The sequence below is a fragment of the Engystomops pustulosus genome, chromosome 7 (assembly GCF_040894005.1).
Source record: "Engystomops pustulosus chromosome 7, aEngPut4.maternal, whole genome shotgun sequence".
NCBI lineage: Eukaryota > Metazoa > Chordata > Amphibia > Anura > Leptodactylidae > Engystomops > Engystomops pustulosus.
Genome location: NC_092417.1, coordinates 36,827,138 through 36,854,787, shown reverse-complemented (window position 1 = coordinate 36,854,787; position 27,650 = coordinate 36,827,138). Strand labels below are relative to the sequence as shown.

The window sequence follows — 27,650 nt, the reverse complement described above, 5'->3', positions numbered from 1 at the left end:
CGGCTGTCACTGGGCTGTGCTGGGAGTTGCAAGATGTCTCAGGGAAGGTAACTTGATCTTGTGTACACTGCTCAGAGACGCCATTACATCATCATCATCCAGTGACAGCCCTCAGCCCCTGCAAGTGACTGGGGACAGAAATTCTGTATATCCCCACCAGCTTAGAACATGTGAAGAATTGAAAATAAGTTAAATAACTATCCTCAACATTCTAGCTTTCAGCTTATCACAATATCTTGACAGGCGCATACTCCAACCTGGAGACCACCAAAGAATGTTATACGTGAAATCTGTGGTAAGATGTAGTTTTTGTGATTTTTGCTCAAAAGGGAGTGTGTTATAACCTATTAGACCAGTCACATTGATTAAAAGGTGACATAAAAGAAATTAGACCTTTTATATTTTGCTTGTAGTATGTTTTTCAATCTGGGAAGTGTTTTTAGGGATAGTCAATTAACAATCCCAAATCCCCCCCCCTTTCCCCCCCAACCTTCACCTTCTCTTCTAATGTTGATGAGCTGGTGCCTGTGTGGTTTGTCTCTTCTGTGGAGTGAAGTCTGTGACTGATTGAGCCATCAGCGTACCAGAGAATTCTCCGGTGGGACAAGGCTCTAACCTAACAGTGGGACTGGAAGAAGACAAACAAATGTGAAGGCTTCTTAGGTTTATTTACAGAACAATTTTATTTGGCGGGCCAAAGGAACCCCAGTCCAACTGAGTATAGTATATATCCTAGTTTATACGGTTGAAAAAAGACACATATCCATCAAGTTAAACCAAGGAAGGGATTGGATGAGGAAGAGATTTGTGGGAAACAATTCTATATAACATAACATTAATGTTATTTAGGTGTAAAAAGGCATCTAGACCCTTCTTGAAGCTATCCGCTGTCCCTGCTGTGACCAGCGCCTGAGGCAGGCTATTCCACAGATTGACCGTTCTCATAGTAAAAAAGCCCTGTCGCCTCAGTTGATCAAACCTTGATTTCTTGAGACTGAGACAGTGCCCCCTCGTCTTTTGATATGATTTCATCTGAAACAACTTACCACCATATTTTTTGTATGGACCATTCATATATTTATATAAATTAATCATGTCCCCTCGTAGTCGTCTCTTTTCCAGACTAAAAAAATCTAGTTGTTTTAATCTTTGCTCATACCTAAGACCCTCCATACCCCTTATCATTTTTTTGTGGCTCTTCATTGAACCCTCTACAGCTCCAGAGCATCCTTTATATGGACTGAAGCACAGAACTGGACGGCATATTCCAGGTGAGGCCGAACCAATATGCTAAACTTGTATTGAAAGATGGGAATGCCAAGCATGTCCTTCAAGATAAGAACAGAGTAAGTTACTGACCAGGATAGTTCCTGGCTCAAGCACTTCTAGTAGACCTATTCCACGACGGACCAGAACTTCTTTGATTGTGCTATCCCTAATAATGTCAGATGCCTTCATGGCGCCAATCTAGGAGTGTGAGTGGTTCTTTAGGATAAAATGTGCAGACTCCATATAATTTGTGATTCTGGCTAGAGATCCTAGCACATGATGACTACATGACCTTAGATTATCTGGATCTTAATGTAAAACATAATTAGAAACAGTAATTATTTTTAAAAGAATTCTATTGAGTAAAGTCACTTTATGGTTTCATAGGTTTTCCAAGGAGAATTCCAGAACCTTGTCCGCATAGTGAATGGTTTGTCGAGTCATTAGTAGTTCTTGGGTTACACACCACAAACAGTGTCAGGTTCCGCGTAGCCCCTTGCCCTAACAAAGAACCGTTTTCTTCCAAGCTTTACAATTTACATGATTCTGAATGAGAGCACAATATGTCACATAATAAAACCAATAAACCAAATAAATTTAGAGTAGGATTTGGCTGGCACAGTGATTGTATGAGCCATGACGCTGATGAGGACCAAGTGCTTCTGCTGATTCATTTTTGGGATCAGTGGGGTTTCTGCATCAAGACTATTAAAATTTAGGTGTAATAAGATGTCCAAAGTTTTACAGATACTTGTAATATACTTTGATTTTAGTGATTAGCTAAGGTATGTCAAATTTATTGTACAAATGGTGCTAAATGGTGTTTTTTTTTTTTTTTTAACATAAGTTTTTTATAGTTTTTTTTTTTTTCCAACAGAATTAAACAGTTAACACTCTCAGTGATGGTCTGGATATATTATACAATAGATGGGGGGTTATTTATCACGTGTGGTCGTGCTGTGCACCACTAGTTATACTTGCCCTGCAGGCATGATCCACCCAATATACCAAGAGGCTTTAGTTCATGTGCATGTTTGAATATAATGGCAAAAATGTTTCTATTGCTAGAGCCAGGATCCTGGTGGATGCTATGGAAAAAGCAACTCTAGCCCCCTGCCCGTATCTGGACTTCACCATGGCGGCCGGGGGGGCAGGTCACAATTCTTGTAAATTGCAACTTTTTCATGGCTTAAACGTCAGAAAACTGGAACCAGTAGTTATTGATGTTGAGTGACATCACCGTTTTCTAAACACATTATGAGAATTAATTAAATATGTATTCAAATTTTGCACTCTCCCATAATTAAGAAACCCATCATCCTCCAAAACCAATAGACACCCATCGAGTTTTCAGTTTTTGCAAATCATCGGTACAAAGTAAAGCCTTGGGATTGTCTATCATAATTGATATTCCAAGTTACGTTTTAAGCTTTTTTTAAATAGGTTGGACATTATAAAGCTAGAGTGGAAATATTGCATGTAAGATGCCTTAGTGCAGTGGGCTTCCCTGTAAGAGAAATGGCACCTCCTGAGATCTGATTGGAAGCTGGTATAGTCCTAATACACAAATTACCAAACCAAAGTGTTACAGGTTTCCTTGCTGTAGGAAAACACTGACCATATGCTGCTTTCTTTAGTACAGGTACAAGATAGGTTCTTAGATTTGTTCTTAAGTTGAATATGTATGCAAGTCAGAACAGGTATATTTTATCAATTTTCTTTTTTTTATCTTTTTTTTTTTTTGGCTCAGTGAGCCAAATTTTGTACTTTCATGGAAACAAGTATTATCAATAAAACTTCATTACAGGCTCCTTACAGCTGGTCATTGCAGCAGAGGTCACAGTGGCCAGAGGGGTCCGTCTGTAAGTTGGGTGTCCTTAACTTGGAGACCACCTGTAAAGCCATGACATGGAGAAGTCTTTATCTACATTTTGGTGCTTCTAAAAGCTTATTTTAGAAAATCTGAATACCCTGGTGCATTATGATCTGCTCTCCCATTATACAACGTGTCCATGACACATACATGTGCCTAGAAGAACCACTAAGAAATGTTTTTTCTCGAATCGAATTCTAGAACCAAATAACTTTTTTTTTTTTTCATATGGTGTAAATAGTATGAAATATCTATATTTTCCCTATCATTGAATACTGTTTACCATGTTGTGTGTATTTTTGTATGTAAAGAATCTAGCGAGTAATGTTCTCTATGCTGGACATCCTAAGGAACTCTGCAGAAATGAAGGAATCAGTATTTATGTTATTAATAAATTCCGCTTGGAAGTTCTGATGTGTCCGGTTCTCGTCAATTCCACTTTACGTTGAATTCTCCATGAGGTCGGCTGCTTCTTGCCTGGGATGTGATGCACTGGGGCTCATTTACTAAGGGTCCGCGGACCACGATTCCGTCGGGTTTCCCGAATATTTCCTTTTTGTGCCGTTTTGCCGCGGGTTTTTGGCGCACACGAATGGATTGTGGCGCATCGACGCCGGCTTGCATGCGACAGAAATTGGGGGGCGTGCCGTCGGACAACCCAACAGATTCGGACAAACCACGGAATTTTAAAACAAAATTGTGCCACAAGAAAAATCAGTCACATGCACTGGTAAGAAGAAGGTGAACTCCAGTGGACCTCAGCGCGGAAGCAACACATGCAGGAAATTGGACGCACAACCTTAGTGAATCGCGGCTGACCTGAATCCTCGTCGGACAACGCACCATGGAAACGCGACAGGACCGGATAAGTAAATCTGCCCCATTGTGTCTACGATGATGTCACCTGAAGAGAGACGGTTTGCTCTTCTTTTATGCTTCTGGTGGACATAACACTTACAATAGTAATCGTAGTATTTACGGTGCACAGATGTAAATAGGCTCAGCGGCCTTTTAATAAAAACCGTCTCATGTGTCTGCTGCTTCATGCTGCTTATTTTTATGGGGTTCTAAATTTCCTCTCCTTAATATACTGCTTCATCACAGAAGTAAGGAGACTTCTAAGGATTCGGAGGGAAGTTACACGCCATTCAGACCTCTGCTGGTTTAAATATTGCAAAATCCCTTTCTTGCAAAGCAATAAGTTGTCTTTTTATTGCATAAAGGAGACTTTGTGGTGTTATCCAGTTAAGAAATCCTAAAACCTAATCAAATTGTAACAGAAAAAAGGCAAAATGTCAAACAATACAATCCTACAGCATGTGGTGTGTACAAATTTTTACGTCTTGGAGCACACGATTTCCCTTTCTAACAAATACTTCTATTTACATCCCCTTTTTAATAAGTATACAAGAGGTTTTGAGCAAAGCGAGATAAGAGTCCCGGGGATCTGTGTAACTATACATTTGTGTGTGGTAATAGTAGCAGAACTGTGAAAATGGATTCATATTACAGGATTGTAGCTGAATTTAAAGACCACTGCGGTGGTCTTTGATCTCTGCATTCTCACCAGCCCTTCTGTAAGATATAACCAGAAGCCTGCTACAGCTCTTACTCAGAGTCTGTACTGTGTTCAATGAATAGCTCTCCAGTGCACCAAGTCCAGCTACAATTCTGGAATATTAATCAATTTTTCACAGCCCTGCTGCTACAAACACACGAAGGTATGCCGCACAGAGCTGCAGTCATTAAGTTGTAGCTTCTAAGAAACACTTTAGACATATCTCTTTTTGTCTTCTACCTAGTCCTATTGGATGTAAACCAAGTATTCTACACAACACTGTATATTTTTAAGGCTAAAGAAACAAAAACCACCACCCTTCCCACTTTTTTTTGAGGTCTCAAAAGGGTTAATAAATATTATTGAGTTTTGTTAAGTTGATCGTGTGGTGTATGTGACTGCAGTGATCTGAACAAAAAACTAATCTCCCAAGGCGAGGTCATCACAGCCACCAACAACGGCAGAACTGGGATCCTGAAAATGGCAGGTTAGCTTTGTTTACATTTTATTTACAGCATTTCAACCACAAGTGATTCAGACCTATAACCCCTTTGAGAAACGGCGGGCACTTTGTAATGTGATCTTGGACATGGGTCAATCTGTTCTTCCCAAATCATGTGCAATAGAGGAAAAAAGGAGTAATCTCATGAAGACCAACCCTTAAACTTAAAGGACATCTGTCAGGATGAAAGACTGTATGCAAATGAGCCTGATGGGCTCCAGGCACCATTAACTCCTATGGAGCCTTGAGTCCCTCAGGCTCATTTGCATACAGTCCTTCATCCTGGTGATAGATGCCCTTTTAAAAGGAAGGAGCATCTGCCGTGACACCTCTATTAGCCAAAGTGAAGAGTTTTTGGTCTCTCTGGTGATCAAACGTAAATGGATTTTTGTTGTGATTTAATGAATGGGGATCATGAGCAAAAATTTCTTTTAAAAATGAAGCTAATCAGACATCCTGGAATCGGACACTGGGGTAATATTTTTTCCTTTTAATCCTTTTTTTCTGCACCTTGTTTCCTATAGTGAAGGGTCAATCAAAAACGTGTCAATTCTTTTTAGACAAGAGATGGCTGTATGCTCCTAGCAGTGATCTGCCCCTCTATGACTAATCTACGACCTTGGTAAAAAAAAGTGATCTAGGGAGTCTCGAGTCGGTCAATAGACTTTATCCACAATACATTTAACAGGGAGCCATTCAAAAGAGCTGAAACTTTTCGATGGACTGAACCTCCGTATCCAGTTCACCAAAATGTGCCGGACTTCCCATCACCACTTTCCTACATGTTGATTTTCTACATTATTCTTGAGATAATGTACTTTGGAGGGTTACTTCATGAAATAAAGCACATGTGATATCCTTCTAGAATATACTTACACACATGTTATCCAAATTGTCTCCAAAGAACATTTTATATAAAACCGTAAAAGGCGTGAATAGGAACTTGACCTGAAAAGGCGACCAAATAAAAAAAAGCTCTAAAATCAAACACTTGCCCGTTGCCTCTAGGCTTTTTTTTCTCTTTCCCCCTTTCCTCTCTGTGGTCCCTCCTCGTGCGGCGGGCGAGCTGGGTAACAAATTTAAAACTCATCAGTGTGTGGGAATCAAAGGCACAATAAATTGTAAACTAATCTTATTGTCTGAAGCCCTACGTGTTGTTCAGATCAAAGAGAAGCCAACATCTGGTTGGGCTTGAGAGAGGCCATTAAAATGACTACATCTTGTTCAGAAGCTTGCCCAAATCTGACCTATACATAGGCACAAAGAGGCATACAAGTCCTCTCACATGCTGCATAGCCTATAGGGTAAATCACATCTCTATGCTATGTTGGTATATAGTATATAACCTTATATTGGCCAGACTAAGGTTTATAGATATTTTATGGAGTGGATACAACTTTACGGTTTGTTCACACACTTTTTCAACGTAGGGTTTCAGGATTTTCCTAGAAGAGAAATCAGGCCGTCAATGCTTTTATAGCGAAAATGGCATGCTACATTTATGTAGGGATATTAAACTGGATTGAGGAATTCATCAATTTCATGCCAGATAAGATTGTCTTATGGGGTGGTCCTAAAAGACACCAGCCATGTCTAGAAGGATCCTTCTCCACACTGGGTTGGAAAGAACATCTATCTACCAAATGAGCCTTCACCGGCATCTATTGCTCAGTATCGATATTGCCTATATCTACTTAAAAATTCCATTTGTTGTCAATAGAACTTTTCTCCAAAGTGTACTCGATTAGCCACAAGAACATTTGGCCTGAAAATGTATTTATTGGGGCCTTGATGTAAAACAATCATGGCATCTAAATTTTATTTTACCTTCGAAATGTAAAATCTTTAGAAGGTAGGGAGATCATTCAAGAACTTCTTTTTAGCCAGATTGAAGTGATGTCGTGGTTACTATACCTCTATCCACGTAAAGCAAGAAGACCTTGCAGAGACCATGTTGTATAGATATTCTAACAAAACACAACATACTTGCGGTTCCATTTGAACCAGTTAAAGAGATTTTATTTTATTTCACTTGATGCAATTCTACCTCAATAAGTGGTAAAAATGGTCAAAGTCACTGGTTAGCCAAATGTGCTCTTCTGCTGTGATCACGGGCAGGAACCATTATTCAGCTCCCGCTTAGATCAATTAGGTTATAAAATTGTTACACAGACACTTTCTTCCCACATACCCTCATATGTGCATCACAAACATGTAAGTGTGAATAAATAAGATATATACACATTGTATACATGGAAACTAGAACGCAGAAGAATTTTTTTCTTTTGTACTCCAAGAGTGCACTTTGTGCTTTACTGGGGCGGTCCATCCATCTATGGTGAGCAGGACGTTTGTTGGGTTACCCTTGGGTGGCTGAAAGTAGCTTTGTCATCCAAAAATTTTCTAGCTTGCTTGATACACATGAAACTACCATCTGCATGGGTGCAGTCCAGCTATATTGATGTATCATCAGTTTGTCCAAGGTGGAGAAGAAATGTGATGCTAGTCCAGATCTATAGAGATGCAGCGACACTGCTTGACACGAGTTATTCTTTTCTTCTTTGTGGGTGGCTGTAGCTCTGGACAGTTGAGTGTAACTACCATGGTAGTGAACTTTTTGGGTTTACAGAAGGAGCAAGATTGGAAGGACCCCTCCTCTCGACGGATATGTCGGGGAATGTAGAAAGAATTGCACTGCCCATAACAGAACCTGTTGAGGATGGTACGTTTTTGGCATCCCTCCTCATGGATGGTTTGCTTCAGTGGCTGTGTCTTACACCAGTCTCTCTTCAGATACTTTCTTTCAGTAACATGTAGTGCTTCCTGACTGGACTCCAAAACCTCCTCCGCCACCAGAGCTTGTCCTTTCCCTTTACCTCTGATCCGAGTTCCTGGCCCTGTCTGGCTTTGCTCAGAGTCATTGGGCTGCCCTTTGTCAGGAGGAGGAATGGCCCCTTGAGATCCACGCACTTTCTTATTTCCTTCAATGTTTGGCACCATGAGTCCAAAGAGAAGGAACATGGGTCCTAGTAAATAAACCAAACGGTTCATCCTACAAATAAAAGAATAAAAATATTTAGCAAGATTAAAAACCACTTTCCAAAAAAAAAAAAAAAAAGGTACCTGTAATAGATAATTCTGCTGAATTATGAACTCTAAAAAACCCCAAACAAGCTGCCAAAAGACAAAATCACCTTAAGTTTAAAAAAAACAAAAAACAAAACAAAACACTGTCATTGCAATTTGGGATTCTAAACCACCCACAGGTCCTGTGGTTTAGTGTCCCAGATCGCCCTCTGAGTATTTTTAGCCCCTTCAGGACTCCCCTCATTCAAAAAGCTATAACTTTTTTTATTTTTCCCAATTACAGTGATGTGTGAAGGCTTGTTATCTACAGGACAAATTGTACTTTTTAATGGCCCCATTTAATATTCTGTGCAATGTACTGGAAAAAAATTCCAAGTGAAGCAAAATTGACACAATTACATTTTGCTGTGTTTTCATGTGGGCTCTGTTTTTCCGTCTTTATTTGTGGGCTCCAAAATGACACCTCCTCATGGATACAGTCATGGCTGCACTTCCCACATTGCAAGAGGAGGCGCTAGCCCAGGATCTACAGATGCAAGTCCGATGTGCCTTATTTTCTTAGTTTTTCTTCTCCTACAGACTTCAGAAAGGTTGATTTGGAACCTTAAACCACAGATCAACAAGGTTTAGGGTCCTAAATCAACCTGACAGGTGTTTTTAAAGGCATAAGGTTTGTACCAATTCTGAATGGCTTTAACGAACATCTACCACCAGGATGAAGGATTGTAAACCAAGCACACTTACATGCTGGTGTGTGCCCCCTCTGGCAGGAGCCACTGTTCTTTAAGCTTCCAATACCCTTGTTTTCAAGAAATAAGCCTTGGGGGCTTCAAGCGCCTTTCTTTGGAAAAACCAGGGTATTAGAAGCTAAAAGAAGAGCAGATGCTGCCATAGGGAGCACACAACAGTATGTCGTTGTGCTTGGTTTACAATCCTTCATCCTGGTGGTAGATGTCCTTTTAGGAGAAAAATGGTGTTCATGATAGGGTAAGGGATCAGTGTGTTAAGATTTACATGGGGAGCCTACTTTATGGTGCCCCGTATTCTTCTTAATTACAAACTCTGGTCAAGGTATTTAGTGGTATACCCTACAACGTCAGCATATTCTCCAGTGTATTTCTACTAGATGCTTCTTTGACTCCTGCCTATAAGAGCTGATGGGAAGAAACCCAGACCCAGACTTAAATCTAATTTTTCTATACTTAATAAGTCATTGCCGAGCCAGTGACATCAATTATTATATAGGCTGCTTTAGAGGAAAGGTAATCCCAGAAAGGAACCGAGTTGCCAACAACCCAAATATGAAGCATCAGCTATATGTTCACAATTGAGAAAATTGTGAAATAGATCCTTATCCATCTCCTATTTTCCGCATATGTTGGGTACATTTGAAATCATTTTATGAAGATAAACAGACCATCAGCACCAGGTACCCATAATGTATAATTGGCCTCCAGCATCTTGGGGGACTAATAAAGCTAGCATGGGTCACTTTAAATACTTAAAGATCACAGAATTGGAGCAAAAAAAAGTCCTTGTCAGATCCATTTATACAATTAGACTAAGTCTATAATAGTGCTGTATTTACTCTTGAAATTCAGTGCCATATGCAGAATTTGACTCTCAAGTTGAGTTCCCGACTGATCCTTTGTCAAGATATGGCTTCAAAGCGCTTTATAACAGCGTCTATATCCTTCAACAACCTTTCTTTAATGTAAATAAGAAAAAGATGGCATACATTCTCTAAATGCAAAGATATGAAAAGAGATGTCAGGAAAATACTGGAATGTACTACGGACAAGAAGGACTCAAGTCTGAGACTGGAACATTACAGCGGGAACGTTTCTTAACAAGCTCGTTTGAACTCCTACGGTGTGTGGCCGGCATGAAAACACTTAGAGAAGGAAGTATAACTCCAAGGAAACATGTACGAGAGCGATTGTCTGCTTCTCGGGCACCTCTACCCCTGCACTCATCTTCACACTCATGTAAAAATCAGAGAACATAAAGTCCATGATCCAGCTCAGTGAAAAACAGGACCAACTTTATTTTGGAAAAGGAAGATCTGGAATGACGTCACGGTCATTGTTGGATTATTCTAATTATTGTGTATCAGGATTATAGTGGAGTCTAGACCAAATATTTTGTTATAGTATCCACTTCCTCATATTGCATTAGAACATGACTTCATGTCTCTTCTATTTAAGAAATTTAGGAATTTAAGTAAACACCAGACTCGTTATCCAGGTTTTTCTGAAGGTCAATGAAAGGGTTTCCATTAAAAGATACCCAGCAACTCTGAGTTTTAATAAATACGCTTTAAAAATGGAGAAAATGGGTGTTCGAAGCGAAGGACTACGGTAAATAATATGGCTATTGATATTGTAAGTAAACTAATTATGGCAGATGTGTTCAAGTACAACTTTGTCTTGTGATAATCTAAATCAGGCATTTCTCAGATAAGTAGAATGAGCTTGACCTGTAGGGGTTGTCCGACCAAAAAAGGCTCTTCATTAGTGATGAATGGACCTGAAAAGCAAGGTTCAGGTCTGTGCTTATAACATTGCCGATTCAGGTCCTCAAACCTAGGCATCAGCCAGAATTTTGGATTTAGCTCACCCCCTACCGCGTTTAAACTCTTTAAAGGGGTGCCACGACCCCCACAGATCACAAAAGCGAGCAGCGCTCTGTAATTTCCGTCATCTCCTTGGAGATTAATGGAGCAGAACTGTCATGCGTGTCCGTCTGCTCCATTACTCTGATGGAGCAACGAGGGGTCCGATGGGGGTATGTGGGAACCCATCGGATCCCTCATTTTCGTGACATGTGGGAGTCTCGGCACTGAAAATGAAGCGGTCCAATCATCCCTACTTATCACCTATCCATAGGCCCCATCAACAGTGGGAAGAAAAGCAAGAAGACGCTTTATTGAGACTTTGCCATTTTGAGCATGCCTCTCCAGGTGTGTGGAAACTTACAGCCATCGATGTTCCACTGAGGAATAATGGGAAATTTGCTAATCCATTTTAACAAATGAGATCATGAAAACATTGGGACACACGTATTAATGTATTTCTGCTGCCTCTTTACAAAGTTGTATTGTCCTAACTGTGCAGGCATACATCCGTGTGCATGCAGCCTTAGACAAACCAGTGAGACCCTGATCCCAGAACACTTCGTGTTCCTGATCTCCATATCCCCATGGGAAAGGCATCAGTGACTAAAGAAAGTCCATCTCACCTTCCCTGTATTTGGCCGCTTCAGAGCACGAATCCTCTGAAGATGTATTTATAAAGTTATTCTTCCCTCTCTAAGTGTTTTTTACATAATGTAAAGTCCACGATTCAGTTCAGAGAAAAACAGGTCCAATCTTTATTGGTGCATACTCCTAGCATCCAAAAGTTACAACCAACGCATTTACAGCGCACAAGCCACTCTTAATCATGACTCACGACTTAGAGCGAATTGTGCGGTTAAAACATGCAGAACGATTATCGCTCTAGGTGGCCAAGTGTGAACTGGCATCAAACCAGAGCATTGTTTGCTCTACGGTCAGCTGGCATTGGCCATGGCGACGCCAAGAAAAATTTTTTTGGTGTAACAGAATAGATTGAGTTCACAGTGAAGATCAAGATCAAATGCTGCTAGTATATTGAAAGAAAATTTCAACTGAATGGAAATTTGTTCAAAGTGTTGTATCTAGTGCCACTCATGACCAGAGGCAGTGCTTGGTACTGCAGTTCAGCCTCACTGATGGACAACATTCATGATCTTGGTTATAGAAATGCTAAGGAATTTTAATTGGTTTTGCCAACAGTATTTGCTGCCACCTTCTGCTGCATATCCTTCAATTCTTAATCTAGTAACAGCACATGCAAGGACAGTCACATAGTTCCCCGGTCAGAGATTTATACTATGCAATAAACAGATAGTTATATTTGATAGGGCAGCTGCCCAAGAATGTTAACCACAGATTAAGCCATAAAGGACAGTCTGCCACATACGAGCTACAAGACATTATGTGGTTCATAGTATAGGAAGTGTTTCATGGTGTAAGGACTCAGTAATAACATTATGAGGAAAAACAACACTGCTTCAATATAATAGAGTCAGATAAAAAAGTGACCTTATGCAGAGCGCACCACAGGAATTCTCATTTCTACCACATTCGAGATTATAGTGATTCAAGTCTTGCAAAACAGATTGCTATTTTCCGTCATCTGGGAAAATTTAGGATATGGGGAGTTTCAGGTTAGTCATACTAACACCGTACATCCCGCTGTATATACTTGGTTAAAAAAAATAAAAAATACATCATGTATGATAGGTCAATCTTTGTCTGTCTGTCTTTGGGACTTTTCTGCTGGTAAAAAATGTATTTGAGCAGTTTTTCCTTATTGATACAAGCGGCGTTTGATCTTTAATGAATTTGCAACAAAAGTTGCAAAAGGTCTCCGAAAGTTGCCATTAGTTCCAAGCAAATTTCTACGCCCAGTCAGAGACAGCCATAGATTTGCGCCAAAATTAGCAACTTTTAAAAAAAAATCTAGATTAAATCTGGATTCTGGTGATAACGCAGGGAACAATGCAGAAAACTAGACAATGGCCAACTTTGAAAGGAGACTGTTGACCGAGCAAATGTGCGTAAGCATCATGAAAAGTCTCAAAAAAAAGGTAAGCCAAATGTTTGATAGTTATTAAGTTATTTATTCATTTTTCATTAAGTTATTTATTAAGTTATTTATTCATTTTTTTCTTTTCAAACAGAGCTAATTTAGTCCTTTAGAGTGTAAGTGGTGGTTGTATAGTGAAAAAGTCCAACCTATATATTATATTGCATTGACCCAGAAGAAGGCAAAAACTCTGCAAAGCTGATGCCAATTGGCCCACATCAGGGAAAAATTCCTTTCCAACCCCCAATAGGACAGTCAGAGTAACTCCCTGGATCAACAGGAGTTCTATGCATAGAACTGGTTGTCTGATATGCTCCAAAATTACCCAAAATTGAAGTATAGTGCTAGTATTGCCTTTTGTCAGTCACCTCTTAGGTTAATGTACCTGCTACACAGGCAAAATCATTCAGTGATAGTTGGAGGAACAGGGCCTAGTTTGATGTGTTAATTTGGCCTCACGAATATTATGATACATTGGAACTGAATATTGAAACTTACAGGATCTTTCATTCCAAAGGAATTCTTCATATGGATTGTAGAGTCTATGCCTTGATGGTCCAGATATATTTGGCAGGAACTAGGGAGTCCTATGAAATGTTATTTGGCTCATTTTGGGGTTATAAGAGGTAAATCTGTCAATCTTGATGCTCTGAGGGTGCTCTAGTACCCATAAGTAAATCTAGGGTTCCCAGGACATCACAGTCCCATAGAGAACAAATTGGAGAGAAGGTCCCATTGATCAGACCCCACCAGCAGTAAGAAGGAACAATCACTACACTAAGGATAAACCAATCAGCTTCCAGAGTCATACATAATATATCCACAACTTAATGGTAAGGACATTCTGGGATCCCCCTGGCCTATACCGAGGATGGGTTATTAATACTTTTTATAATTTAGTAATTGGAATATATTCTTGAGTGAAATAGAGTAAAGATATAAAAAAAAAAAAAATTGAGACCTAGAACACATCTATTCAAGAGACAAAAAAAAGAACAGACGCGACCCGTAGAGATGCTTAACAGTATGACGCACTTGGTACTAACCCTACAGAGGTCATATGTCTGTACCTTGGCCTCCTACAGAATATACATTGACCGCAGCTAATTGCCATGTTTACATAGGTCTGGCTGTGCGACTTATGGGAATTTATCTCCAAATTAATTACAGTGTGTACTGCCCTTAGGCATCAAGAATGACTATAACCGAATTAGTGAGTGAGCCCAATATACACAGCCCCTTCATCAGAGGATCTTAGCATTATGAGGAAAAGCCCATTTACAGAGCCCCGGCATGGCGGCCGGACGGACCTCGTTCAGAGACTAAATATATATATTTATACAACTTAATTAAATCACCTTACAGGCGCCACTTTTCTCCGAGTAAACAAAGTCAATATCACTGCTTGTCTGGATTCTATTCCTCTTAGATCCAAAACATCTCTAGCCTTTCGAACAGAGTTAAAAAGCTTTAGTCTTCTGACACAATTTGTCTTAGAACAGACTTTGGCTTGGATATTGCATTACCATTTAATATATACAAATATAAGGCAGAGGTGAAGAATGTGCTACAGACAATGAGAAGGTTAAGCCAGTTTGTAAAATTTGCTACTGTTAGGCCCAAATTGGATCTACAGGGACCCCTTGTCATTCTTGTTAGCCAGGTATATCACTGTCTATTCGAGAATATCCCCTTTCACATGAATAAGCTACAATACCACTACATCATATGTTAGGCTGGATTTACACTGCCATTCCCTGCGTATTGTAGCACCCCGGGCACACGGCAGCGCGCGGGGAGAGGAGGAGGAAGTGAGCGCTGCTCACCCCCGCCCCTCTCCATGGGGATATATGGCGCATGGCACCAAATGCATGAAAAGATAGGACACGTCCCGTCTTTTCACGGGGTACGCAGCGGTACGGTGCCGTACGTGTGCTGCACGATACCGCTCCCGTAGGGAACCATGTGCCCGGTGCCATCTATGGGGGACGTATATACGTTGGCCGTATATACATCTCCCATGCGGCAGTGTGAATGTAGCCATAGTTGTATACATATTCAAGACCACACAACAAGCTGTAGATTACCATTTTGGAGCTGTACCATCTCCTGCACATCCATAAAGGCTGGTTTATCCAAGTGAAAAAAAAACTTACTGTAAAAGAGGAGAGATGTCTGAAGAAATAGACTTAAAGGAAATCTACCGTCAGAAGTAGATCTGATGATAGATTCCTCCTGCCTGCCTCTGCCTTAATCTGTAATTTAGTAATCCTGGAACCTAAACTGTTAAAAAGTTTACTTTAGTTATATGTAAATTACCTGCAATGGCTACTGGGGCGTGGAGTAGTCTGGCCAGACGCCGGGACCTAAGGCTACTCCACTCCCCAGTAGCCTTAGCAGTGTCCTCGGAGAGCTCCTCTACATCCATGTACCTGTGCCACCTACTTCTATGAAGTTACTGTGCATGCTGGCATGGGAGCCGGAGTTATGGCGCATGCGCAGTAGCTTCATAGAAACCAGTAAAGCCTCTGCCATTTGTGCACAGCTGTGACTATGAAGATGAGAGAAATGAGGTGAAACTGCTAAGGCTACTTGGGCATGGTGTGGCATTAGCTCCCAGTGTCCAGCTAGGCCACTCCACGCCCCAGTAGATTCTGCAGGTAATTTACATATTACTTAGATTAAATTCTAGGATTATTAAAGTACAGATTAGGGCAGAGGCAGGAGGAATCTACCATCACATCTACTTTGGATGGTGGATTCCCCATGGTAAGACCAATGTGCCTCTGTACAGCATTCTACAGCTGGATGTATTGAGCTATATTTTTTTATAAAATCCTACATGTTTTTTTCTTGACCCCGATTGGCAGACAAAAACTTTTAAATATGAGCTCTATCTACTATCAGATTACCTGATACCTGATGCTTAAAACTCCCCTCCCAGTCCCATGTGCATCTGCAGTAAGATTCTATGAGTAGGTCTAAGAAGTGCCTCATTTTGTAGAAATGTAGCTTTTAAAAATATGCAAATGAGCTTGTGGTGCTCTGCTGAGCGCTTCATGGCCCCGCCGATAAGTAATTATTCATTGCTCCTGGACCGGCTGGCTCCGCCTTCACATTGGTCAGTCTGTGACATCTCCGGCTCCCCCCCCCCCCCACTCTGCAATTCTCACACTATGCGTGATCATAGCAGAGTGTATAGAGGTAATGAAATGATTGTGCATGGTATGAGAATTGCAATAATTTGCACAATTTTTAGAAGCACCTTCCCTGCAGTGCTGATGTTTGCCTAGAAACGTGGGTCTGGCTTATTTCTTAGGGTGATGCCACGCAAGGCGTTTTGAACCAGTTTTTGGTCCGTTTTTAAACAGTCCGTCCAAAAACACATGCGCTTTTTAACGGACTGCTTAAAAACGGACCACAAACGGGCTCAAAACGCCTTGCATGGCATCACCCTTAGAGTATTATAAATTGTACAAGGATGACTCCACTGCCAAAAGCCTGGTTAACAGAATTTTTGGCTTCCAAAACAAGGCTTTCCTGGTGCACTACACCCCCCCCCCCATCCCACCATATAAATAAAGCATTGTGCTCGTGCCGAAGAAGCAAGAGTTTATAGTTTGGCTGCAGCTGTTTATTTTTAGTTCAATACTCTCTCATGCGTTACAGAATGGCTGCACCATTTACATAGGAGCTAATGGGGTCCGAAAAAAAATTAGAATAAAAAACACCTTTTGCTGATGGGATTTCCTGGACTGAATCTTGTATCACTGAATTGAACGCATGTCAGTTCAGTGATATAAGGTTCGGTCCACGAAATCCTGTCAGCACAAAGAGCGATTTTCTCAGGCCAAACCCGCTCAAGGACAACCGGCGATGATCCTGCAGCCATTGCGCAAGGAGCAGAATCCAGCCACAATTTGCTATTTCTGAAGCATATAATACCCCAATTTTGCTGCAGTCAGGGGGCAGAGTTCAACCTTTGGGCGTTTTCCGTATCCTCTTATAAAAAAAATCTGCATTGGAAAGGCATCTATGCAGTGGAATTTTTTTGCCGCAAGGCAAATCCCCACATAAAAAGTAACATATGCAGATACCCTTGGATGTCCTGTAACTGGATGGCTGGCCATGCACATGCACCAGGGTCCTATTCATATTAAGGCCCTTGTTCTCCCGATTGCGGAGCGTGCAAGTAGTTGGACTCCATGCGCTTTCCTTCCCCCTGCCATGCTGCGCCAGTTTTCTGTCTGACTTTGCACTAGAAAGAACGTCTTTGGAGACAACCACCTAGATCACTATATAGCATAAAACATACATAAAATTAATTCTAGGCAGACCAGTAGAATGACATGAAGCAAGAGTTTATAGTTTGGCTGCAGCTGTTCAAAAGAAGTTGTAAAAATTGCAGAAATAATCGCCTTGTGCATTGGGACACGTTAAAAGTTCAAATGAGAAAGTGAAGAAGAGTATAATAAGCATGGAAATGACCCCGACATCTGTAACAGATAATAGACAACATATCATTATCCTGTCAGGAGGGCTAAAGAGGTCTATACAGTATGGAGAGACCAGCTCACACCATATGAAATGCGCCTAGATGTGTGGAACACTATGGTATTTATATGTACCTAATCCCCTGTGGTTCTACAAATGAAACCCAAATCCTTACAGACTTACATCCGGTTACTACATAGTGTAGGGATCAAGTTCTAGAAGTAAGATGCACACAGAATTGTTTAGATCAACAGTTGACTTTACGTTTGGCCAAAATGGTCCATTATTGTCTGAACTTTCCAGGTTTACCACATAAAACATCTTTTTCTCAATGATTTATTAACCAAATCATAAACTTTTAGATTGATTTGGTTTTCATTATAAACCGAATCTAAATCTGGACCCCATATACCGATATATATATACACTCACCGGCCACTTTATTAGGTACACCTGTCCAACTGCTCGTTAACACTTAATTTCTAATCAGCCAATCACATGGCGGCAACTCAGTGCATTTAGGCATGTAGACATGGTCAAGACAATCTACTGCAGTTCAAACCGAGCATCAGTATGGGGAAGAAAGGTGATTTGAGGCCTTTGAACGTGGCATGGTTGTTGGTGCCAGAAGTGCTGGTCTGAGTATTTCAGAAACTGCTGATCTACTGGGATTTTCACGCACAACCATCTCTAGGGTTTACAGAGAATGGTCCGAAAAAGAAAAAACATCCAGTGAGCGGCAGTTCTGTGGGCGGAAATGCCTTGTTGATGCCAGAGGTCAGAGGAGAATGGGCAGACTGGTTCGAGCTGATAGAAAGGCAACAGTGACTGAAATCGCCACCCGTTACAACCAAGGTAGGCAGAAGAGCATCTCTGAACGCACAGTACGTCGAACTTTGAGGCAGATGGGCTACAGCAGCAGAAGACCACACCGGGTGCCACTCCTTTCAGCTAAGAACAGGAAACTGAGGCTACAATGTGCACAAGCTCATCGAAATTGGACAATAGAAGATTGGAAAAATGTTGCCTGGTCTGATGAGTCTCGATTTCTGCTGCGACATTCGGATGGTAGGGTCAGAATTTGGCGTCAACAACATGAAAGCATGGATCCATCCTGCCTTGTATCAACGGTTCAGGCTGGTGGTGGTGGTGTCATGGTGTGGGGAATATTTTCTTGGCACTCTTTGGGCCCCTTGGTACCAATTGAGCATCGTTGCAACGCCACAGCCTACCTGAGTATTGTTGCTGACCATGTCCATCCCTTTATGACCACAATGTACCTTGTAACATCTGATGGCTACTTTCAGCAGGATAATGCGCCATGTCATAAAGCTGGAATCATCTCAGACTGGTTTCTTGAACATGACAATGAGGTCACTGTACTCAAATGGCCTCCACAGTCACCAGATCTCAATCCAATAGAGCATCTTTGGGATGTGGTGGAACGGGAGATTCGCATCATGGATGTGCAGCCGACAAATCTGCGGCAACTGTGTGATGCCATCATGTCAATATGGACCAAAATCTCTGAGGAATGCTTCCAGCACCTTGTTGAATCTATGCCACGAAGAATTGAGGCAGTTCTGAAGGCAAAAGGGGGTCCAACCCATTACTAGCATGGTGTACCTAATAAAGTGGCTGGTGAGTGTGTATATATATACACACACAAATCCCCTTGCCAAGTATACACCTTCTTAATTATTAATAATTGTTGAGCCTCTTGCCTCAGGCAGCACCCACTGCATCAAGATGGGAGTCAGCATCAGAGGCACAGTCACCTATAAAGCCCAGTCTGACACCTAAAAATAGTGAAACATTGCATAGAGAACCCACCTACTAAAAAAATAACCTGATATATTACTTCTGGGTGGGACAGAGAGGGGCACAGGTCTATAGTTCACCTCAGGCAGCAGAGAGTTTAGATTCAGCCCTGAGTTAAAATTGTGTAACACTCCACTTCTCCTGTGGAGGAACTGCAGGAAAACTCAACACTTGCCCTCGGGGTCTATAAGAGATCTATCAGTTTATCACTAGTGGTCCTAGAAGTCCTTTTATTACTCTCAGGAGTAATTCTGAGGTGATACAAAAATTAAGATCCGGGTATAAACTGGCCTGCATATTTAAAGGAAATCTGAGGGGGCGTTACCAGAGCCACTCTGTGCTGTAACTTCACAGACTGTTACACGGTCTCCCGCTGACTGATATAATTTTACACAATGGGAGGGGGAGTGCTGCTGCACAGTGGAACAGCCTGTGCAGCTACAGCACAGAGGGGCTCTGGTACAACCCTCTGACTAATTAGCACAATTTTCAAAGTTGATTTTAGAAGGAAAGAGGCCAGGGATATCAAATATACGATGATTACCACAGTTACTGTGCCTGGATCTATTAGTAAGTGCCCCTGGTTTATCATGGTTCAAAGCCATCAATTTCATTCATGACACTGGGACTGTAGATCCTGGACACAAAAACTGTATTCCCACTTTTACTATCGGCAGGTATAGATTCCTGTAGTGTTCAGTCCTGGATTTACAGCCAAAACACGGACTGCATTGCACATATTACATACACTAATATGAAGCCAACCTAAGGAGGCATTAAATAGGAGAAGTTCCTTGTGTATGGTATTCACTGAACAAGACACCAGGCTGGGCTATGCTTATTCAGGGTATTCCTATGCACAGCCAATGATAGAATACATGTATTTTAGGATCATGAAATGTAGAGCTGATAAATACAACAATATATTAACATAACCATGCAAGGCACAGAAGATCAAGAAATGTGGATTTTCCTCATTATTAACTCAGCAAGTGCAGGGATTTTCATAGTCAAAGCCCGACCTTTGTAAACCCAAATTATCAGGACACCAACAGTAGACAAGAAGGTCCGTCCATCAGTCTTATGGTAAGGTCAGGGATAGAATGTTAAGTCAATGTATATATTTTAAAAAGTATTAAAGGAAAGCGGACCATTGGCTATGTTCTTATACAGGCAGCCCCGGGTTATGTATATGATTTCACAGGTTTGTTCTTAAGTTGAATTTGTATGCAAGTCAAAACAGTATATTTCATAATTGTAGCTCCAGAATTTTATTTTTTTTTTTTTGCCCCATTTTCAAAATTTTTTGCTGTAATGGGACCAAGGATTATCAATAAAGCTTCATTACAGACACTTTACAGCTGATTATTGCAGCCTGGGACTATAGTAAAGCATCCAGAGGTCACAATGGCAGAGGAGTCTGTCTGTAACTAAGGGTCGTCTGTAAGTCGGGTGTCCTTAAGTAGGGGACTGCCTGTACACAGATCTGAATGGAAGTAGCCACATAAAGAGTCCAAGAGATCTACCCATCTTGTGATTTAGAGAATATAGCAATGGAGAATGTACTGTATAAGCATCCGACTTCTACCCCTGCCATATATGCAGATACATTACTTTATTGATAACCTCGGCTGTGATGTATCAGAGGCAATACAGATTGTCAAGTCATCAAATAAGAGAAAGATGTCATCACCAGCGCTAAATGACAAATAGAAAGAAAGAAACTGAGATAAAGAAAAACTTAAGAATGTCTGTCTGTAACCCTATACTCCTCTACATGCACCAGACATACATCCACTATAAGGACAGGCTTACATCCAGATCTGTGCCATAGATCTGAAAAGGCTTTAAAACTGAAATCTGTGCTCATGCTGCAGAAAAAGGAAAAAAAACTGTAAGATTGTCCTTCTCAACAAATCAGATTAACAAATTTAGCTCTACTACCTACCGTAAGTGTTATCCAAGTATCTCCCTACCTACCCACATGTTCAGCCAAATTCAGGGGTTCCATTGAATTACCAGAGTGTTCTTTAACAATTCACATTGGATATTGGCTTCAAAAACTTGAGCAAAAAAAAAACAACTGAATATATTAACATACCGTTACCGGATTGAGGAAGCCAGTTCAGGATTGTTTCCTACACCCAGCAGATAACTTCTTAAAACCTTTATACCTGAACTTCTGTAACTTCTCCCGCCCTGAATTAGCGCACTTACAGACTAACATTTTTGGCATCCATGTGCTGTCCATGATTTTTATAGAGATCATAGTAACCCCATTGGGGCAATTCATACGCCTACGTTTTTCACAAATGTCTGAAAAGTAAGGGAAATTAAAAAGCAGCGTACGCTACTTTTCTGGCCCATAGACCATGGACTCCCAAATAAATGGGTGTACAAAAAGCAAAACCCAAGGTGCTGCTGGGAAACCAGGTTTTTTTTAACATCTAATTTTAGCAAAACACACAAGACAGACAAAAAAAAAAACCGAACATGGATACAACACAGACTGCAGTCTCAAAGGGACATTACCAGGATGAAGGTGCAGAAGTAGAACCCCTAAAATCTCTAATTTTAATGTAAAAACATAGAAGACCTGAATATAGTCATCTATACATTACAAGAAAGGCTCTATGGTTATGACTGTACAAGTGTACAAGGTATATATGGTATTGTAGTGGCACTTACCAACCTTTAGCTCCCCAGTACTATGTGCTGCCACAAAAAACCTTTACACCAATAAAGGGATTAAAAAAAAAATAGAAATAGCCGATTGTATACAGAATGTGGCTACTGAATAGAATCTGTCTGACTGTTTTAAAATGTATATACAATGTATTTAATCTGATAAACATATGACAATGTACAACAGTGTTTAAAAAGCCCAACGTGTAACATATTCTTACAGAAATGTTCTTACAGATATTCTCTAATACTAATGGATCCACAGATATTACTTATTCTTCCAGTGTTGAATATTTTTGGGGTTTGTAAATATATGAAGTGTAGAATGTAATATGACAAATGAGTAATAGGAGTCTATCGATGACAGCAGTTGTCTCCAGTCATTGTATCAGGCTGCGTTCACACTTGGAGTTTGAACATTGAGTGTCAATTTTTTGATAACTTGTGTCAATTTGTCATCAGTTCCTCTGCTGCTCACTGACCTCAGTGCCCTTTACCACTCATTGTATTTCAAGACTATGAACTACGATCCCCTTACTAGGATCAGTCCCCATATATGTGCAGAGGTTTCGAAACTATACGACTATGTGCCCATGGAAAGCTGCAAATTCCCCACCATTGCATCTGCCAGATGTCTTTCAATGGCAAAAGACACCCCACATCATGTGGTTTTTATGACATGTCTTTTGTAACAGAAGTGCTGCAGTTTTAACTCTTCAAAATCTTCAATACAAGAAAATTTACGCTTCAGATTCAACATGTCAATTGAAATTTGGTCAATTTTAACCACTTTGTTTAGGGTAGAAAATCCACAGCTTATATTGTATGCCCCATGTGGATAGAAACTATACCCTTATTATCATAACCGGACAATTACTAATATGACAACGCCTAAAAGACAAATGTGTCCTCCAAAAACATTAGGATCAGTAACCTGTAGGAACAATGTATTACCTGCCTATGAATCTTACCTAAAACAACCCCCCCACACACCCCCGGAAATCACTGCATGCAGGTATATTAAACTGATCATCAATATCTAGGCAAACATGTATAAAAGGTATAAGGGAATAAAATATATATATATATATATATATATATATATATATATATATATCACACACATATGCATGCGATACACTGCAATATATGATGGAGAAGATGTTGGCAAGAGTGTAAATATATGATGACATGTAGCGGCTTTCTAGACCACAGAGGTCTCATCAGATGCAGTGTAACAGTATCTAAAAGTCACATATTTATATACAAAAAAAACCACATAATTATAGGAAGTTCCGTTGCAACAATAATATCAGTCATAATGTTATCAGCAGTCATCTTATAGCCCTAAAAAAATGTAAAATTGTAGAAAAATTATGGCCACATAATAAAAAGAAAAATTATTTTACTTTCTCCAGTCCTGTAAAAGGGAAATAATATGAAATATTATAATGCAAATACTTTATCTCTGAAAAGCAGCGTTTCAGTATTGTTTTACAGTATATATATATATACTGTGACAAAAAAAAATTTGTACACACATTTATTTTTGTGTAAAATAAAATGAAACATTAGTTTGATGTTAAAACTTTTTGGATTGCAACCCCTGAACTGTGGAAGTAAGCAATTCTCCATAGGGTTGATAAAAAGATAAGTGACCCCCATAACGTTGCCGTACAATACAATAAAACTTTATGAGTCGCGGTGGAAATTCCACGTGAAAGACCTGTAAAACTAATCTAGTAACACTTGGCATTTTCTCATATATATATGAAATTTTTTACAGTTTCTGAGTAAAATGTCCCCTAGAAAGTTCCTTTCATCCCTATGTAGTCGTAGTCGTGTGATGTGCGGCTAGTAATACCTGAGCCCCATAGTCTGTCGGATAAGGTGTGTTACCTGTGCGGAGTGTGTGCAGCTCCCGCCTCACAGGACTTGTCTCCTTGCTGTGCTGTCCATGCGGAGGAAATCCTTCAGATCCAGGATACAAATTGCTGCAGCGCCGGACTGTCTCTCATTTAAATGTCTGCAGCTGAGCTCTCCTCAATACCTCCCACACCATTGGCCCTGGTGCCGCTCTCATCCGCCCCTTTAACACTTCCCCAGCCTCCTCCTTGTGCTTTAAGTCACAGACCTCATACACTTGTCCTCCTATTATCCTCCCTAGACACTGCTGCAAATACTCTGTGCTGCCCAATAGTGTAAACAGTCTTTTTGTAAACTCTGAATTCCCCAACTATGCGTTATACTTTACTAATAATTAATATAAAACAAATAAAACGCAAGTCGTCTTCATAGAAGAATTTAGAAATGATCAACAGTAGTAAAAAGACAATGCTGAATGCGGACACCTGGTGGCACTAGACCATTGTATTATAGCTCTACTCCAACAAAAAAAAAAAGTTAAAATTTTCGGCAAAACTTGAGAGGTTTTTTTTTGTCGATAAGATAACATTCAGACATTTAAACTTCAAAGACGGAAAAAAAAACTCATGTTTTAATAATAAAATATTCCTGGCTGCCCACAGAGTTGATTTCCATAGTGTTCCATAGGTTTATACAGCTCTTATTCCGGTGATTTTCTACATTGAGGGCAGGACCTTAGACCAGTTTTGTTGAATAACATCAGACAGTCTCATCTTCTCTGTATCCTCCCCTTGGTCAGTCCCTTATGGTGATAGGTAATGTTCCACTAGAAGATAGTCAAGGGCACAGGTCTTTTTGTGAATTAAAAAAAAGATCATCAACATTAAGCTTTTTACATCTACAGCATCCAGTCAATAAAGCTTTATGAAGAGGGCTCTCTCTCTACACCGGTCTGGTGTCTTCTGTATTATAAAACAGACACCCACTGTTAACACCCACAATTGGTGTGGGCACTGATTGTGGGTGTTAAAGGAAATCTACTATCAAAATCCATCATGATAAACCAGGGGCATTTATTCATGAATCAAAGCACTGTGATTGTAGTAATCTACTTATTTTAGTTATACATGGCCTGCTTCTTTCCAAAATCAAATTATAATAAACCAGAAGGGCTCTGGTGGGTGTTTCTAGAACACCTCAGTGCTGCAGATTCACAGGCTGCTACAGTGTGCACAGCAGCCCTCCACCTCCAATTCCATTCTAACTACACAGGCAGTGGGAGAAGGAATAGAGTACAGGGTTTGGTGAGACATGTTCTGCTCATTGTAATGGTCTGTGAATCTGCGGCACTGAGGGACTTTGATAAGGACCTCAGAGACTTTAAAGCTCATTAGCATAATTCCAAAAGTTGGTTTTAGAAGGAAGTAGGCCATGGGTAGCAAATATAACAAAATTACCACAGTCATGGTACCTGGATCTATGATTAATGTCCCTGGTTTATCAGGATGGATTTTGTCGGTAGATTTCCTTTAACATTTCAAGGTTTGACGACAACACTTTAAATGGTGAATGATCATCAACAGTGACATCATGAGCCTATGGCAAACTAGGTAATAGAAAAAAACATCCAAATGCCCAAATTGCCAAGTTTTTTATGATTTTTCGCCCCAATTATAAAGTTTTCAAAAGGCAATATTGTTCCTAAAATGGTATCAATGGAAACATCATCTGATCCTGCGAAAATGACAATGAAAAAAAAGTCTGGTCGATATGATGATGTATGAAGAAGATTCAGGTGTCCAAATAAGGTAATAAGGATTTTTTTTGTCTTAAAGATTTTAATTAACGTATTAAAACACAGCAAAGCTATATAAAAGCTAAAGCTGTATACATTTCATTCATAGTTCTGACCTGAAGAATAAAATGGATGTGTTATCTGAATCTTGATATGGCTTCAGTAAAGGCTGTAAAACCCTAAAAACTGAGCCGTACTGTAAGAAATTGGCGCAATTGCCCCCTGTCATCCATCCATCCTAAAATTTTGAACTCTACACCCCTGCCCAGAATGTCTTAAAACTATTTACAAAAAAATGTACTTTGGTGAAAAGCAGCAACACCAGGAATCATCTTCTCTTTAAAAAGTTCAAACTGTGACAGTCCGTCTTGTCCGTCTTTTTGTACAGCAGATACATCACTAAAACCTCACTAAAAGAGGCATGTAAATCTCTTAAAATTCCATTGATGTGCAATGGTTTTATACCAGTCTTAAAAATTTTTTAGTTTTCTTCCTGTTTCTAAAAACGAGGAAGAAGCAATATTAGAAAGGGCCATATAAAAGCCAAAAGGATTCTCTAAAACTTGAATTCTCCTTCAGATGTTATACTCTGGAACATAATATAATCTGCTTTCCCTTCTGCTCCAGGCATCTAGTAATCTGATTGATGACATCGGCCATCTCCTTCTCGACCTGCAGGCCCTGATCTCTGAACCTCTACAGGCTCTGCTGGCCAGGAGTTCATAAAACATACGCTTAATCATTGTTTTTTCAATTCCAATTTTAAAAAAATTCTCCCACCAGGTGACAATGAGGATCTTTGGGACTTCTTGGTCCCCACAGTTTTTATAAAAGGGGAGTAAATCAGATACAATTTGAGGATCATCTACGGTGCACATTTAACTTTCAAGTTCCCCTAGGAGTTGTTTAAAAATTCACATTATCCCTAAAATAAAACACAGAATTTATCATTTGAAAATACATGTGATAAAAGATCACAACTGAAAGGCAGTAAGAGAAAAGAGTAATAGAAAATAAAATCTATCCTGGGGCTTAAGGTATAATTGCTCCTGGTCATGCCGGCCTCTTCTGGTTAATTATGATGTCTTTTAGGATTCCAGATATCTTGTCATAGTTCCTGCTTATTGTGTTCAACAAATGGCGCTTAAACTTAAAATATGTTTAAAACAAAAAATCTGGAACTCTATTAAAAAAAAAGTTTTAATCATTAAAATTCTGCCTGGTTATATTGTGTAAATAAAATATGTGGTGCTTTAGGTAGCAAAGCAAAGACAGCCCCTAAAAACAAACATATTACCCCCGTAAGGGGAATAGTAATACAATTGACCAGATCGGCAGATTTGTTATGATTGACACCTCAGCTCAAGGAACTTCTAGAGGTAAAGGGACACAACTAGTTGTCCTGAACAACTCACTCCCAATATCAGCAGGGGGATAAAGTCTTCCGAAAGGATAGACGATTCCCCCAGGCTGAGTTGAAGGGTACCAGAACAACCTTCAACTAAGACCAAGTTAGGCTGAATAAATAAAACAACAAAAAATAAATTGTTTCGACACAGGCCAAAAATACCCAAAAAGTTTGTTTAAAAAATATGATAAAAAAATACTGATCACATAAAAAATTAGGTAACACGTTTCAGGCCATGCATTGGCCGCAAATTGACATAGGATAGTACAGCACCTGAAGTAGTGATCTACACTCACCGGCCACTTTATTAGGTACACCTGTTCAACTGCTCGTTAACACTTAATTTCTAATCAGCCAATCACATGGCGGCAACTCAGTGCATTTAGGCATGTAGACATGGTCAAGACAATCTCCTGCAGTTCAAACCGAGCATCAGTATGGGGAAGAAAGGTGATTTGAGTGCCTTTGAACGTGGCATGGTTGTTGGTTCCAGAAGGGCTGGTCTGAGTATTTCAGAAACTGCTGATCTACTGGGATTTTCACGCACAACCATCTCTAGGGTTTACAGAGAATGGTCCGAAAAAGAAAAAACATCCAGTGAGCGGCAGTTCTGTGGGCG

The 27,650-nt window shown here is 40.1% G+C and overlaps 1 protein-coding gene across 1 annotated transcript; it reads right to left on the bottom strand.

The window, feature by feature from the left end:
* Positions 1-7,206: 7,206 nt before the first annotated feature.
* GREM1 (gremlin 1, DAN family BMP antagonist) lies at positions 7,207-23,986 on the bottom strand. The gene is made up of 2 exons (XM_072114140.1): positions 23,862-23,986; positions 7,207-8,254 (listed from the first exon to the last, which is right to left on the bottom strand). The coding sequence occupies exon 2, from the start codon at positions 8,251-8,253 to the stop codon at positions 7,705-7,707; it is 549 nt and encodes a 182-aa protein (XP_071970241.1). The 5' UTR covers position 8,254; positions 23,862-23,986; the 3' UTR covers positions 7,207-7,704.
* Positions 23,987-27,650: the final 3,664 nt, after the last annotated feature.